The 15,894-nt window shown below is 45.2% G+C and overlaps 6 protein-coding genes across 8 annotated transcripts; 4 read left to right on the forward strand and 2 right to left on the reverse strand.

Annotated features, from left to right (window-relative positions):
* Positions 1-86: 86 nt before the first annotated feature.
* On the forward strand, positions 87-1,198 carry TrAFT101_008260 (putative secondary metabolism biosynthetic enzyme). The gene has a single exon (XM_024907994.2). The coding sequence runs from the start codon at positions 297-299 to the stop codon at positions 1,116-1,118; it is 822 nt and encodes a 273-aa protein (XP_024762325.1). The 5' UTR covers positions 87-296; the 3' UTR covers positions 1,119-1,198.
* A 1,124-nt stretch (positions 1,199-2,322) lies between these two features.
* On the forward strand, positions 2,323-3,876 carry TrAFT101_008261 (uncharacterized protein). 3 transcript variants are annotated; one of them, XM_066128290.1, is made up of 3 exons: positions 2,323-2,661; positions 2,749-3,564; positions 3,630-3,876. In XM_066128290.1, the coding sequence occupies exons 1-3, from the start codon at positions 2,415-2,417 to the stop codon at positions 3,767-3,769; spliced, it is 1,203 nt and encodes a 400-aa protein (XP_065984408.1). In that variant the 5' UTR covers positions 2,323-2,414; the 3' UTR covers positions 3,770-3,876. The 3 variants fall into 3 exon arrangements, with proteins under 3 accessions (XP_065984408.1, XP_065984410.1, XP_065984409.1); XM_066128291.1 differs by having other exon boundaries at positions 2,323-3,564; XM_066128292.1 differs by having other exon boundaries at positions 2,749-3,876.
* A 195-nt stretch (positions 3,877-4,071) lies between these two features.
* TrAFT101_008262 (uncharacterized protein) lies at positions 4,072-5,688 on the reverse strand (the record flags this gene model as incomplete). The annotated part of the gene is made up of 2 exons (XM_024909718.2): positions 4,072-4,719; positions 4,798-5,688. 2 exons carry the CDS (start codon positions 5,686-5,688, stop codon positions 4,072-4,074), a joined length of 1,539 nt encoding a protein of 512 aa, XP_024762323.2.
* Positions 5,689-8,179: 2,491 nt separating this feature from the next.
* TrAFT101_008263 (uncharacterized protein) lies at positions 8,180-8,570 on the reverse strand (the record flags this gene model as incomplete). Its single annotated transcript, XM_024909717.2, has 2 exons — positions 8,180-8,326; positions 8,388-8,570. The coding sequence occupies 2 exons, from the start codon at positions 8,568-8,570 to the stop codon at positions 8,180-8,182; spliced, it is 330 nt and encodes a 109-aa protein (XP_024762322.2).
* An 832-nt stretch (positions 8,571-9,402) lies between these two features.
* On the forward strand, positions 9,403-10,980 carry TrAFT101_008264 (uncharacterized protein; the record flags this gene model as incomplete). Its single annotated transcript, XM_024906492.2, has 1 exon — positions 9,403-10,980. One exon carries the CDS (start codon positions 9,403-9,405, stop codon positions 10,978-10,980), a length of 1,578 nt encoding a protein of 525 aa, XP_024762321.2.
* An 805-nt stretch (positions 10,981-11,785) lies between these two features.
* On the forward strand, positions 11,786-15,224 carry TrAFT101_008265 (uncharacterized protein). Its single transcript, XM_024909716.2, has 6 exons — positions 11,786-12,255; positions 12,323-12,662; positions 12,726-12,942; positions 13,011-13,313; positions 13,374-13,859; positions 13,915-15,224. The coding sequence occupies exons 1-6, from the start codon at positions 12,030-12,032 to the stop codon at positions 14,809-14,811; spliced, it is 2,469 nt and encodes an 822-aa protein (XP_024762320.1). The 5' UTR covers positions 11,786-12,029; the 3' UTR covers positions 14,812-15,224.
* The last annotated feature ends 670 nt before the right edge of the window (positions 15,225-15,894 follow it).

The following is a 15,894-nucleotide window of genomic DNA, read 5'->3' on the forward strand; positions in this document are numbered from 1 at the left end:
CGGGTTTTTCCCGCTCCGGGGATAGCGATTCTTCAAGATGCTCGAGTTGTAAATCATCATACTCACAGCTAAAGCGTAGATGATGGCATCTTCGTCGGAGTTAAGAGAGGGGGTGAGGAGTTTTGAGTCGATTGACAGATATATAAAGGTGAGGACGATGCCACATAGATTGATGGAAGAACAACAAGCACAAAACATTATCATCTCTACACCCTAAACATCTCTGCAGAGAGAGGACACGTCGCCCATCAAGATTTATAAGTGAATCCCGCAAACAAGCATTCAGATATACCGTCATGGCTCGCATTTGGTTCGTCACCGGTTCATCCAAGGGCCTCGGCCTTTCCATTGTCGAAGCGGTCCTGGCTGATGGTGATAACGTCGTTGCCACTGCCCGAAATCCTGACACGGTAAAGCATCTTGTTGAGAAGTATGGGCCGGATCGCATCCTGCCTTTAGCGCTTGACGTCGTCAATAACGATCAAGTTGAGAGCACTGTCAAGGCCGCAGTCGATAAATTCGGCCGCATCGACGTTGTAGTCAACAATGCCGGCTATGCTATTCCACGAGCACTTGAAGATACATCCATTGACATCTACCGGGATCAAATCAACGCCAACCTTCTCGGCACTGTCTATGTCACCAAGGCTGTACTCCCCATTTTGCGCAAGCAAAGGTCCGGCCGCATTCTGCAGGTATCCTCTGTCGGCGGCCGGCTAGCAACTCCCGGCCTATCAGCCTACCAGGCCGCTAAGTGGGCTGTTGGCGGCTTTACCTCCGTTGTGGCTAAAGAAGTTGCACCGTTCGGCATTAAGCTGACAGTGCTGGAGCCTGGCGGTATGAAGACCGATTGGGCTGGTTTTGCAGACGATGAAATCGCCATCAGCGAGCCGTATCAGCAAACAGTCGGAGCATTCCAGAAGCTGCGGGAACAATACAAGAATTATCGGTCTGAACCGGCTAAGGTGGCTGATGTAATTGTCAAGATTTCGAAGGAAGAAGAGCCGCCCCTGAGACTTCTTCTGGGTCCTGAGACAGTGGATCTGGTAAAGCAAGCCGCGGAGCAGCTCGCGGTGTCGGACGATAAGTGGAAAGCTGCAACATTACTATCTATCTAGATGGTTATATTCGGACATGAAAACGGGCCAGCGGGTCTTGATTAGAGATTATCTAGAAATATACTTAGCGTGTATCATCATTACTATGGCTCTTAAGAAGGATGTGCCTCTGCTAGCATTTGCTAGTTACGGCAAGTCTGTGATAATGTAATGGTCCTATCTTCCACCTTCTCAATAGCAATTGCCAATTCTGTGTCTCTACTAACGTCCCCTACCTGTGGGAACGGGCAGGATTATAAAGAGAGAGAAAACCAACAGCTTCTCGGCGTAGTCAGATTTGCCCTGCCAATGTGGGGACGCAATCATTACAGATGTACTTACAGAATGCTAACCGCCTTATTCTGCATAATAGCTAGCATTAGTGCGTTGTTTCTACTTGATACTTCATATTAGGATAGAGTATATAAGAAATATCATCAAGAACCAATTCAAAGCCGAACATGGTGTATAATTCGGTATATCCTAACTACTAGACATATTTAGCGACGGCAGCGACTTATCACTGCAACGGCTTAAATAAAGAATAACTGAAACATGTCAAGTATTTTTTTTCTCCTTCATCTTTGCAAGTTTTAATGAAAGTAAAGTTTTAAAAAGTGGAAATACGTCTAGGCGAGGAGGAAACTTTACACAGCAACGAGACGCGAGCTGGTGACGATGAGTGGGTTCGACAAAAGCACAGCCAGCTGAAGTGCTTTTGTCTCAGCAGTTGAACCTCTACGGAGTGCTGGCAGCGACGTCATTTGCAGATGTCATCTTTCTATTCATGTGCCTATATGTGTACCGTCCGTTCAAGGGAAAAGCCTCATATGCTATAGAGTTACAGCTAAAATGTGTACGCACGCCATCTATAGGTAGTATCATTGGGTAGCATCTGAGTATCTCAGCCGCTGCACTCGCTCCTTTCACTAAAAATGAGCATCATTCTCTTGGGTCAGATGCCACAGCACTTGACTGCGTGCACCGGGTAAACGAGACAGTATCTTACACCAGATAAGCAATGCCGCGCACCAGCTGCCGGTTTTCTTGTGCACCTGAGGCTGGCCTGAGGATGGGTATGTGAATACTGAATAATTGTACTTTGTTGAAAAGCGACAAACTGCATACAAGCAGTGGCGTCTGCGAAGATGATTACATCGAGCAAATCTTACGCTCGGTGGAGGCTGCACTCGCATAAGAGATTGCCTCTCCCGCGCATGCCAGCTATAGCGACTTATACCATAATTTCGAAAAAGAAAAAAGACTTAGGCGATTTAATTTGATTCACTAGTCAGTGTTTGTTATCTTGCTCCAAAAATGAGGATACCAAGTGTCTTTATCTTTCTGCCCGCCCTGGCTGGCCTTTCTACGGCTGTGTCAAACGGCAGTGCCCGCGAACTCACAATTCAAGCTGATTATGATGCGATAATCGTCGGAGGGGGCCCTGCAGGTCTCAGTGCAGCCAGTGGTCTGGCCCGCGTCCGCCGAAACGTTTTGTTGATCGACTCGGGAGATTACCGCAATGCTCTTACTCGGCATATGCACGATGTTATTGGATTCGACGGTAAGTGATCTCTTTAGAAGCACAGAAACCGTGGTACACATTTGCATAAAATATGCATTTCGTACACGCTAATGAATCCATCAACAGGAGTTACACCAGCATATTTCCGCTGGTCGGCTCGCAAACAAATCCTCGATTACGGCACCGTTGATTTAGTAAATGGCACCGTTACCAAAATCCAGCCAGAAGCCAACAATTCTTATTTCACAGTATCTGCAAATTATCCTGGCGATAATGAAGTCACTTTCACTTCGCGAAAAGTGATTCTCGCAACAGGTTTACGGGACTTGCTTCCATCAACGCCCGGACTTAGGGAGAATTGGGGCAAAGGGATTTATTGGTGCCCATGGTGTGATGGACATGAGCATGCAGATCAGCAACTTGGAATACTCGGGCCTTTTTCTAAAGGTCCTGATGCAGTTCGAGAAATCGTCACTCTAAACCGAGATATCATCTTGTTTGTCAACGGGACGGATACTCCCGAGCAGCGAGCTGTCGCAGAAAAAGGATTCCCAGAATGGGAGAAATATCTAAAGCTACACAATGTAAAAATCGAAAACCGTATTATTTCGTCCATCAGGAGACTTGCCAACGGAACGGTAGGAGATGAGGATCCTAGCCTACCATCTCACCCTGAGCACGATCTCTTTCAACTCAACTTCGAGACTGGTGAACCGGTGCTTCGCGCGGCCATTTTGACTAATTGTGATACCGCGCAGAAGTCAAATCTGGGCCAAGAGACCGGTGTGGTATTATATGGTGGTAGACTTGCCGCAGATAAAAATAATGGCTTGGTTACCAATATCCATGGTATATTCGCCATTGGTGATGCCAATTCGGACAACGTCACAAATATCCCACACGCCATGTACAGTGGGAAGAAAACAGCTGTCCATATTCAAGGTGAGGGATGGTATCTCTGCCTTGGTAATTTTTACTTATGTCTCTGACCACTATTTTCCGATTAGTTGAGCTTGAGATTGAGAACGCTGAGGCTAAACTTGCAGCTTCATCATCTAAGCGAGATTTGCAAGATCATATGCGGATCCTGTGGTCGCGCATGAATGTACCAGGAGATGTACTCTACGCTGGAGAATTTGACCCATGAAAGGGGGTGAAGGCTAACATGTTGAATCCACTGTATATATAAATATCTACAGGTATTATCATCATATCCTACAGACAAGATAATGCCTCAAAATAAATCTGCACGAGTGTTTATCAGTATTCCAAGTATAAAGTGCTGTTTATAGCTTGTATCGTAAAGATGCAGAAAACACAACAGTAAATGATCATAATATAGTACTCCACATTATCTAGATGTTGCCATATCTCGAAGCTTCCACTGGCTGAGCATTCGCTGCGCTTCATCCCGCTGCCCATCTTCCAAGGCAAACTGAGCAACAATACTTATAGAGAACTTGTACGGAGAGCGTCGCCACAAAACGGATTGACCATGTTGAGATATAGGGCAGCATTGAAAACGCTTGTTACATACATCGAAATTGCGGCCTGATGAATATCAACCGCCGACTGACCTCCGGGCTCGATCGAGCCTGGGGTCCTCGATAATGAGATTATGAGAAGGATAGAGTGAAGAATGATGTGGATAGAACTATAGATAGAAACCATACTCGAAGTGAGCGTTTCTTTATTGGCTATCATCCACGGCCCAGATAACGGGAGGACGGATGAGGGAGAGGCAGCAGCTACATCGGCAGCATCAAGAATGGATGAGGTTCCAGAATTTTGAGCACTAATCTCACGGTGCTCATCTTGAAATTCTAACCACCAGTTTTGTAATTGTTCTTGGAGAACCGTTACATTCTTTTCAATGACGTTTTTGCGAGTTGTGGAAAGGTCGTGGATGCGGTGTATCGAACTTCTCAATTTTGCACCGCGCTGATTCATATGGGGAAGATGGAGCGTCGTGGTAAAGGAGAGGAGGATATCAATTAATCTGTCATAGCAAATTTTGTGCTTTTGCTGAAACGGTACAGACAGCCATTCAGGCGAAGAAAAGCTTGCAGATCGGTTTTGCATAATAGAATGGAATGCCTAGTGGACAGCTAGTTAGTGAAAAAAAAAAAAAAAAGTTACAAGCCTTTACATGTATAAGGATATATAATATCTAACCTCTTTGACTCTCATAGACCGCATCACGCTATGATCAAGGCCATCAACGCATTTCTCGGGACCACGAGCCTGCAACATCTCTATAGCTACTGAGTGATGGAGCAGCTCCGCGTCAGATCCAGCATCTTGGAGCGCTTCATAGAATGAGAACAGTATTGGGCCACAAACTGCTACAATATTCGATGCATGAGGCATTTCTGTATCTAAGTCTTCTCCCGATATCGAAAGCATTGGCGTTTCTTTTGCTTGGCTGCCGAGTACCATAGAGCGGTAGCTCTCTATGCCAGCCACATAAAATTTTACAGCGGGTACTTCAGCTCTATAATCATGAGTGACGGCATGGTACAAGAGCGCAACGGCGTGTAGCGCATACTTGAGTGGAGAGGGTAATGAATTCGTTGCAACAAGGTAGGGAAGCTTGGGTATCCAAGATTCTGGTCTAAGACTGGAGTAATTTCGGCGAGAGCTAGTAAGCAGCTGAGTGAAGTTGCTCACAAAACAGTATTCATCGTAAGCAGAGGTGGCTAGAGCGGGCGGAATAGATGCGTCGTAGCTAAAGACGTCTGCGTCGGAGAATTGATCGTTACTGAGAGAAAACGAGAGCTCAGTATTTGATCCGTTCATAATACTACTATAGCTCATATCGTCTCTATATTCATCTCCAGAGAGACAAAATTCGAGAGACGTATCTTCATTTTCCGCCGTAAGACCGCAAGATGACAGGGGGGTTGTTGGGCAGTTCCTCTCCTCGACGCCGACATGGCATGTTGCAATGTCATCTCCGGTAACAAACCCATATACCTGATCTTCGGTAGCTTTGGGTGTGCTTGTCGTCTTCTTTTTCCTTTTCTTCTGTGGCTTTCGCTTGTTACAGGATACCTTCTCAGTCATGTCGAGGAAGACTGCACCGCGTACTGCCCCTGAACAAGGCAGGCCAAAGCGGGTGCATTGCCTGCAGCATCCAGCTCTTTCATCGCACTACGCCAATCGAGTGAGTTTCAAATACTCAATAGATAGCCATAGGCAATCATATCATGAGGAAGCGTAAATAAAAAGATGGTATGGACGTTGTAGTTACCTTGACGCGCCGTAAAATGCACTGTTCGCAGCCTTTGCTGCGCGGTGGGCGGCGAACGGTTATAGCAGACATCGCCCTGAAAACGGAGGCTCCAGTGGTCTCGGCCTCGATCGGTCTGATCTATTCTGGTTTGCAGCTCTCGTTGCTCTGGACCGTGAACCTTTGCAGTGTACGGAATGCCTTTCTGTTTCTGTTTTTACTTCCGGGAAGAGAGTCAGAAATGTTACAGTGAGATTAACAAGTTGCCAACAGAAGGTTAATGCACTGCTTTAGCAGCCTAATGGTGGGGTGCAGAATACAATAAGCCACAGCAGTGACGACTGTTCAGTAATAATGAACTGTTTCGTATTGTGGGTTAACCCTTGCAGAATGGCTGAATGGCCAATTTTAGCCTGGAGCCGAACTTTAGGTGGCGCCAGACTAGCAGTGTTCTCGCCAAATGCTTCGCGTCCCAACTTTGAAATTCAGTCGAGAAAGCGAAACATCTCATATTGAATACTCCATATAGCGGAAGATGAGGAGAGCCATGGCGGCATCACAGCTGCAGCACGACATGGTAGCTACATTTTATTGCTCTTACGCTTTACACTCTGGCATTGTATTAATCACAGTTCTTCTCATTAGCATAGACTACACATGCTCTCCTTACTTGTTTTGGAGAAATGCGATTACGAGGCAATTGGGCATAACAAACAAGAGGCTTTATTTCAACTCCGCTATTTGCAGTAATAACTGATCATAATACAGAAACTACACAATTACTCTACCAGGGCCCTCAATTACCTCGAAGCATACAAAAGAAATTCACGTCTTACTATCTCTATTCTCATTCAGACTGCACCAGCTAAACCGAATATGACAAGAAGACCCAAAATTCCTAATGAAGATGCTCTTGATTGCTCTATTCACAAAATATAGCGGAAATTAGGATGGTAGTCGTATGCCTCCTCAAGAGAATGGGAAGACTTTGGATCAATAGTCCCAGCTGTACGATGGTGCTCCGCCTCTTGATCTTTCTTCCTGTTAAGACGCCGCATCAAGAACCACAAATTACAAGTCGAAAGAAATGCTACGACTTGAAATGCCAAACAAATGCTGTGGCCTTTGAGGTAGCGAGGAGGATCCGTGTAGATATGAGACGCCATAATAGAAAAGCACTGGCCAACCACCTGGGTGACAGCCCAAGTAATGGCCCTTTTGGTAAATCCTCCAATGTTAATGCCTGTCCAAGCGCCAACTATGGTTAAAGAGGGGAAAACTCCAGTGGTTATAAGACAAGTCCCGAACATCTTGACTTCATCGTCGGTTGCCAGCATTAGAATAATATAGCCTGCGATGCAGATAATATGACAAAGCATTAAGAATGGTCCTTTCATATTCAAGCGATCGGAGGCAAAATTGAGAACGAGAAGAGTGACGAAAGCGCATGCGTATGGGATGATAGAGAAGAGTTGGGTTTGTACTTTGGATTTATTAGCAAATGCAATTTTAAGCCTAGAGTTGGAAATTAAGAAAGAGTCTTACCGGGTGAATAGTTGAAATCATTGATAAATGTTGGCAAAAAAGAGCTTATAGAAGAGAGAGAGAGAGAAATCCCGATATTTATCAACGAGAAAAGGTACAATTTAGAATCTTTAAAGGCAACCAGTACCTGTACCCAATCAAATCCAGCTCCCACCGTGTTATAAGCTACTCAGAGTTAGCTGTTTTGTTTCATATGAATTGTCACCAAATTCGTACTCTTGAGACGCTCAACAGCAAGTTCTATTTCCTCTTGAGAAAAGATCCAATGTTTCTTGCTCTGGATTTGATCTGGAGGATTAGGTAGCAATATCCAGGAGCATATACCAACAAAGATACCAACACAGCCTTGGATGATGAATAACCACTGCCATGCAGCGTAGCCCAAAGCTCCGTCCAGATTGTTTTGCATGGCGTATGCAATAAGACCACTAAAGCCCCCAGCAATTGTTGAAGCAGAGTAAAAGACGCCTAACCTCAATATCAGTATCGTGGCTTAAACCGTTATTTTTTGGCGAAGGTAGAGTGATGTACCGGAGCGAGTTGCTATCTCATCTCTTTTATACCAAAGGCTCGTGTATAGGCTTAGAGACTGAAGAAAGGCAGTAGCAGCTCCAATCAACACTCGAAGTGCAAGAACCGCAGCAGCGTTTTTGGCTGCTGCCGTACAGCACGAAAATGTTGCAAACAAGATAACACAACCGCCAATCTGTCGATTAGCTTTAAAGTAACGAACCGTAAGGTAGGCAGGTACAATGAAGACCATATAGCCGACATCTTACTTTAGTTAGCTACCGCAAGAGATATTTTGAGGATATTTACCGGCTCGGGCTTACAGTACAAAGAAAGAACATTGTAAAATTGTCCATTCGTTATATGGAGATCAGATTGTAGACCCATGATGCGAGCGTTTCCAATGTTTCCTCGATCCTAAGTAATCAGATTATTAAAAGTGATATTCCCAAGTATGATAAGATTTAAGGCTACTCACCCATTGGTTCACTAACATGATTAGAGATATCATCCCAACCAGAATGATATCAACTTTGAGAAGCAGCCCATTCTGTAGATTTTTCTTGTTGAGCGTTTGAATTGGATCCGTCGCTACATATCCATCTTCAACGTACTTGATCGAAACTTCATTTTTATCGATGACGCCTTCATTAGAATCCATGTTGGCATAAAGCTCAAAAGACTTTCAACATATAATATGAAGCTATGAATTTGACTGGTAAAAACAGAACTTCTATAACTTTTATAGGAAGCCACATCTTGCTTGGTAAAGATACTGTAAACGCATGGGGGGAAAAGTTTTAGGAGCATCGAAAACGCGGGGTTCTACTACGGATGCCGATATCCCCAGATCCGAATTCCGCATGTGAAATACAGAAGCGGCCGGGACTTGAGGCAATGAAACTCGACAGGCCAAGAATAATGATCAGCTTAGCGCTGCGCTACGATGTTCATGGGTTTGGCTTCTTGCCGGAATAGGAAATTATCGCGATAGGTGCAGTAGCTTTAACAGGGATTCCCAAGGATGCCCAAAGTGGCAATTTTCCCTGTCAATGATATGTTTTGGCGGAAAGTAATCGTCGAAACTCAGATGTACGTTAAGCGGGATATTATCAACCTTTGTCAGTTTAATTAGCATACGCCCCCTTTAGGTGTAGAAACTGTGGGAACATGCCAAGGCGATGCTTTTCTGCGTGACGAAGACAGGCGGTCTACGTGCTTCCTTGGCCATCTAGCAACTCACAGCCTGGACTCTCCACGTACCTGAATTCCATAGGAATACAAACACTATTCCGCTACCTATCGCCTGTATCTGACACGGATTTCGGAAACTTCCACTCAAATCCATCTGCAAAGATGTTAGCCGCACTGGCGGAGCTTCAATCAGGTTGAAAGAAGAAAATATATATTGGTGCTAACTCTTGGTCAAAACTCTGCCTTTCTTTCTCTTTAGTATCTTCATCCATATTATCACTGCGGCTTCTAAATACATAATGCCCATCTCACTCACGCCACGCCAACCTCCCAGCTTTCGGGACAAGGAAAGCGAGCTTCAGATGCGCATCAAAGAGCCTTTCAATGTTGTGGCTGTTGGAGATATCATTCAAATGATGCCTTTCTCTAATAGGAATGACTCAAACATACAAGCTCTCGTCCAATTGATGCAAAATGCCGACATCACATTTGCGAACAACGAAAACACAATCGTGGATCGCCTCACATTTCGCGGCCCTATTGCCCACATGGAGGCAGACAAGCACGTCGCAGATGACTGGAGAAACATGGGCATCGATATGGTCACAAAAGCTAACAACCATACATTCGACTGTGGTGACGCTGGTCTTGTCCAAAATTTCGAGCAACTTCGCCGCGTGGGTATTGAGTATGTTGGCACAGACTACAATACTGCTGAGGCAAGGCTTGCCCGCTTTAAAACCACGCCTAAAGGCATCGTGGGTTTCATTGGTGCCTATGCCGAAACAGAAGATCATTCTCAGCTGTTTGGTATACCAATGAAAGACCCAATTGTTGTAACACCAGCCCAACTTGCGCAATTGAAAGCAATGCGCGATAACATTCTTGCCCGGCGTGCTGAAGTTAAGACGCCAATTGAGATGCCTAATGCAGACCCTGAAGGATCTATACTTGTTTTTGGCCGCCAATTCAGGATTCAAAACGCCAGTGCTGACGCCGATGAAGAGATAAACAGTATTAAAAGGCGACTAAAACACCATCTAGAGTCAAAGGGAGAAATCACATATAGAAATAACTCAGTCCGCTTAAACGTTTACCATAGCGTCACCGCTGAGCAAATGCAGCAGCTGCGATCCATTGCTGGCGTCAATACAAATGACAGCTCTGAGACTCTGGACGCCTTTGACGTTCACTTTCGAGTCGGTTCAAATATAGGAGAGTATAGCTTTGTGATGGAGCCCCAAGATTTCCGCGATATTCTTCGTGAGGTTCGTACTGGGAAGCAGTTCTCTGATTTCCTCAGCGTTACAATCCACTGGCATCAGAATCGCTTCTCTTTCCAGCACTATTCGTTCGACCACTATCCGGCAGATTATCAGATTAAGTTCGCTCGCGAAGTCATTGACAATGGCGCCGACTTTTTCTTCGGCCACGGTGTGCATACACTCAAAGGGGTTGAAATCTACAAGGGAAAGCCGATATTCTATGGAATATCCAACTTTGTTTTCCAAAATTCTCAGTTTCGCTCTTGGCGCGATGATGCCGCTGGACGAGCTCCGGCCTCTCTAGAAGGCCCTACCGTTGGGGATGGTGAGACCAATGAAATGCGCTGGGCTTGGTTAGATGAGCCAGAAAATAGAGAAGCGTTGCTGGTATCAGCTGATTACGCTGACGGAAAGCTATCTCGCGTGCTGGTCTATCCGGCAGACTTGGGGAAGACCGGTCGTAATGGTTCTATGGTTGGAACGCCTACAAAGCCCACCCTTGAAGTTGCCAACGAGATTCTTGGCCGACTTTGTGAGTACTCTGAGCCGTTTGGAACAAAGATTACGATTGAGGATGGCGTTGGTGTGGTTCATGTACCTTCAGGGGTTTAGCATGAACTACACGCACTTGTGGATCACAGCAACAATATACACATTGATCTTATTCTTCAACTCCAAATCACATGCTTCGCTTTGAATACCTACTCAATGATCTGTTATGCGATTATTATTATTTTTCCAAACAAAAATAATAACAGTAATATTATTCTGCTATCCATATGCTCTACCATTGTTCTATCATTATAATAGCATATTTACATGGTATGTGGTATAAAATATCAACTAGTAGCTAATATTCAGGTGTGTTAATGTCCGTTGTAAAGTCATTTAAGCGCTTCCGTAAAAGATACCCCACAGGTTTCCATCATTGGATTGTTCCATATCTGTCATGACTTCTCATCGGGTATACACGAGACTCATGGATCCGCACTAACCTATAGGATTGTAACAAGTTCGACGTTGCGCTTACAACTGCTGAAGAGAAGAGAACGAGAAGAAAGAGGGGATATGAGTAACAAGAGTGAGAAGAAGAAAAAAATAGGGAAAGTAAATTGATATTCTCAATTCAGCCAAGCCGGCTACGACAACATCATTCATTGGTGGTTAATTGTGAGTCAGCCTATCATGTCAACGAGGATTTAGGATTCATAAGTTAATAAGCATTATTCAGCAATGCTTCCATAATAGACAGGCACACTTACATCAGCACCTACGCAACTGACCATATTGTATATTTCAGTAATTTAAAGTCATATTAAACCCGGAATAAGTTTAATTTGATACCCGTATTCTTCTTGTTCTCTAGCAGTGTTGAATGCCACACGCTGGGCTGCTGGATCCAGTACCCGCATTCAGGCGTAAACGTAAGCGCGCTAAGGAGCTCGAAACGTGACTTCGAATTGATGCCTGGGATGCCTGGTCATGGACGGACTCAATGCCGAATGTCCTGAAACATCGCGCGCTAAACGTCTTTAGAATTCGCGATGTCTTAGCCGTATCTTTCGCTACTTGGCTATAAGACTATTTGAGGCCCACGCAGCGCGACATCACTGCAGGGATCGGGAAAAGTCAGCCTAAGAATATGAACATCCGCAACCAACATGTCATCAGTGGACTCAGCAACGCAGCGTGATGCCCAGGAAAAGCTTCAGAAGACCAGGAAGCCCTTATCTTGTATTTCCTGCAAAGTCCGAAAGCTCAAATGTGACCATGAAAAGCCGATTTGCACTCGGTGTACCAAAGCCGGCAGCGAGTGCATATACCCAGAATCAAGACGCAAGCCGACCATCCAGCGAAGCAATGTCAAGGAACTGGAGGCTAGACTGGGTACGTATCAAACACGGCGATCCATCGCACTATGAAGTAGTATACTGACACTTATACGCATAAATAGCCCAAGTAGAGGGCTATCTCAAGGAAGCTACCGAAGATAGTCGAGACGTGAAAAGAGGCAAATTCGATGGCAATCAAGATGGTGATGATTGTACAGAGGATCGACCGAGAGCCGCGACGTCAACTGATGAAGAAGACTCCGCCGCCCTGGATGAGCAGACTATCCCACCAGGAAACTTTACCCTTCCCAATCATTTTGCTGATCAGGCCAAATCTGGTGATAACCTTCCTTTCGAACTACCAGACTTCGAATATCTGAATGGCCAGAAATTCGGTAATGACGAGCTGATAGATCTCAGCATGTCAGAATCACTGCCCCCTCTCGAAGTTATAGAAGAATTGTAAGCTGTGTTATGTCCCTTGTTTTCTTCTTTTTTTTGTAACTAGACTAATGTATTGGGTAGGCATGAACATTTCTTTTCCACGCAATACCACTACATGCCGGCTATACACTCTGGCCGCTATTATCAGGCATTTTACGGTGGTCCTCTGAAGAAGCCGGCCATGTGCCTGCAGTATGCTATCTGGGCAATGGGTGCACTGTGGCACCCCAAGTACGATCGATGCGCCGATGTATTCTATAAGAGAGCTCGATTTTATGCTGAGGCTGACGAAATGAGGGTGAGAAGCCAACGTTATCGGCTCGCATCTCAATCAATGAACCATCAAATGACTAACTAGCGCTCCAGGAATGTGGAGAATATTTTGTTACGATTGCGCATGCTCAAGCCTGGGCCCTCATATCTTGCTATGAAGCGAGAGCCATGCTTTATACCAGAGCGGGAATGAGCTGCGCTAGGTGCTGCCGTCTTGTGCATATGCTGGGCCTTGATAAAATCGACGGGTTAGATGACAGTCCCCCTGCGACCTTGGGCCCTCCACAAGATTGGATAGAGCTAGAGGAGCGCAGGAGAGTCTTTTGGGTGGCATTCTCATGCGATTCTCAATCAAGCATCGCCACTGGCTGGCCTAGCTATATTAGTTCTGAAGACGTAAGCTTGTCCTTTCTCAATTTAACCAATATATGGCTTATACAGAACTAACTTGCATAGATCATGACTCGACTCCCAGCCAGCGAAGAGGCTTTTGCGTCTGGCCAGGAAGAAGATTGCCCTTTTTTAGATGATGTTATGAAAGGCGCACCTTATAGCGGCTTTTCTGGCTCCCTTGTTCTTAACAAAATTTTAAAGGCGATCATGGCTCATGTCCATTTGATTAGACCATCTGACCGACCTGAAGATGCCACTCACGGAGAGTTTTGGATGCGTCATCGTCGTTTAGATAACCAGCTGTCAACTCTGTTTATGTTCATGCCAGAGAGGTTCCGTCTTCCTGAGAATTTACGGGATCCTCTAGCAACTTACATCAACCTGAACTTTCATGCATCTGTTATTTGCTTGCATCATGTTGCCCTTGAGGTGATTGGAAAGCAAGGCCTTGGCGATCCTTTGAGAAGAGACAGTCGATACCTATTGAAAAATGCCGCCGACGAGATTGCTAGCATTGTTAAGATGGCATCCCACCATTCATCACTATTTGTAAGAGCTTTTTCTTATATACGTTGGAGACTCATAGGACTAACAGAGCCCATAGAGCAACCCCTTGTGTGCCTTTTCGCTATATAGCGCGACAACGGTGTACGTTTACCTGGCCAAAGAGGATCCATCTACAGGAGTAAATCCTATCGACATGTCCAATCTTGAACTTATAATCAATGCCATGGAAGCTATCGGACGAATTCATATGACCACATGTGCCTTCTTGCAGCAAACTTGTCTTGATATCGACAATAACGGCCTCTCATCAATCATCAAAATACCAGTCCTCTACCGATATCGCAATTTCTTTGGCGGCCCTGCTTCCAACATTCCCTTGCTAGCTCGAAGCCCAATCTCAAAGCACACGCAAATGAGTTCTCCATTGCCCGGGCGACTGCCCCTTGGCAAACCCCTAGGCCACTTACGACCAATGAACATAAGAATGACAAAATCCGTTCCATTATTGACGGGTGTGACGGCACAAATGAGCAGAATGGGCATCACAGAGAGCTTCCGGCCTGCTCTTGGTGCTATATCTAGAAATTTGGCACCCCGGTCCACTGATAGCATTCACAAAAGGAAGCGAGAATCCCCGAGCTCTCAGTCCACAACAGGTACGGATACAGAGATACTTATGGCAGCGATACGTAATGGATGTTTTCGCGGCGCACCTACATCAGGAGATTTTACAACTCCCCATCAGACCAATTCACCACACTTTTATTTCTCACCCGTTGGCCAAGGAGCGGGCAGCGATCCGGGATCCAGTAGTAGCAGCGCATGGCCGGGCAACGCAGGAAGTGACCCAGAGCATAATTTAAGTGATTTCCAACAAGATCAGAGCGGCCAACCATTCGCTGTCTGGCAGCTAGATGATGATATGATGAATTTTACCGAAGGCTTCTCTACTGATATTCCGGATATAAACGGCAACTCACAGGGTTTTTTCTAAAGTTGGAATTTTGGTTTATTATACTTGACCGGCGCATATAGAGCCTCTCTAGAGGACTGGATAATGGATTAGAAGAACATCTTCCCTCACTAACGAAAAAATGTTTCTGAGGATTGCGATTTTGAGCTGCGCTGGAAACGTTTTTGTATTAAATCACACTCCATCTGGCGCTAAAAAGGACGATGCTGATTTAAGCATATGGAGAATCTCAATATACACATCTTCCCTTTCTTGATACGACAGATAAAGTCTACAAAGCGACCTGGCTTCTTTATATGCTATTTTCTTATTTCTCATCTCTACCCTCGGCATCAAAGAGCATGACTAGTTCCGCGATGGACGATAAACGTTATACAATATTCTCACGAAAAGAAGGTTTTTAAGACTGTGAATTACAATCATGTATATCTGTCAGCTGTTACAAATAAAAACCTATTATTGTCAACAATGGACGAGTTTTTCATCTTCATTCTTGGCAATATTCTCGTCACTTAGGGATATCGCTGCCGGACTTCGGGCTTTAGCCGTCAGCGACCAGAAGACGAAAGTGGCGCCACCTCGTCAGCGGCCGGCTCTCGGGCTTGGTAAATACCGGCTCATATCATGATGCTATCTATATGTATAAAGCGTTGCGCAATTGAAGCGCAGGAAGAAAAATGAAATGGCTGAAAGAAATTACCCACAATAAAAGCAATGGACTCACGCTTCTTGACAGGCAAAAAAATAATTGTTGCAGACGCCGGGATCTCGCGTTCGTCTTTCACTCTCGCTCTTTGACGGCGATGGCCCTCCAATCTGGCACCTCCACACATTGACTATTTGCGGACGCGATTCCAACGTCGTCCTTGCTGGACGGGAAGGATACAGACTTTCGGTTGCCGTCTTCGACCCAGCCATTCATTGTTCTCGCTTCACGCAGACCTAATAAGCCATCCAAATTGCGTTTGCTATTGTCCCGAATATATGCATCAAGTGCGCCCTTTCTTACCATCTTATCCAGTGCTTTTTCGAGATTTGGATGTTCTTTGTAGCAAAAGCAATTTTATGGCATTTCCTCCGTATGTTTCGAGTGAGCATCACGAT

Source organism: Trichoderma asperellum, chromosome 5, assembly GCF_020647865.1.
Source record: "Trichoderma asperellum chromosome 5, complete sequence".
NCBI classification, from domain to species: domain Eukaryota; kingdom Fungi; phylum Ascomycota; class Sordariomycetes; order Hypocreales; family Hypocreaceae; genus Trichoderma; species Trichoderma asperellum.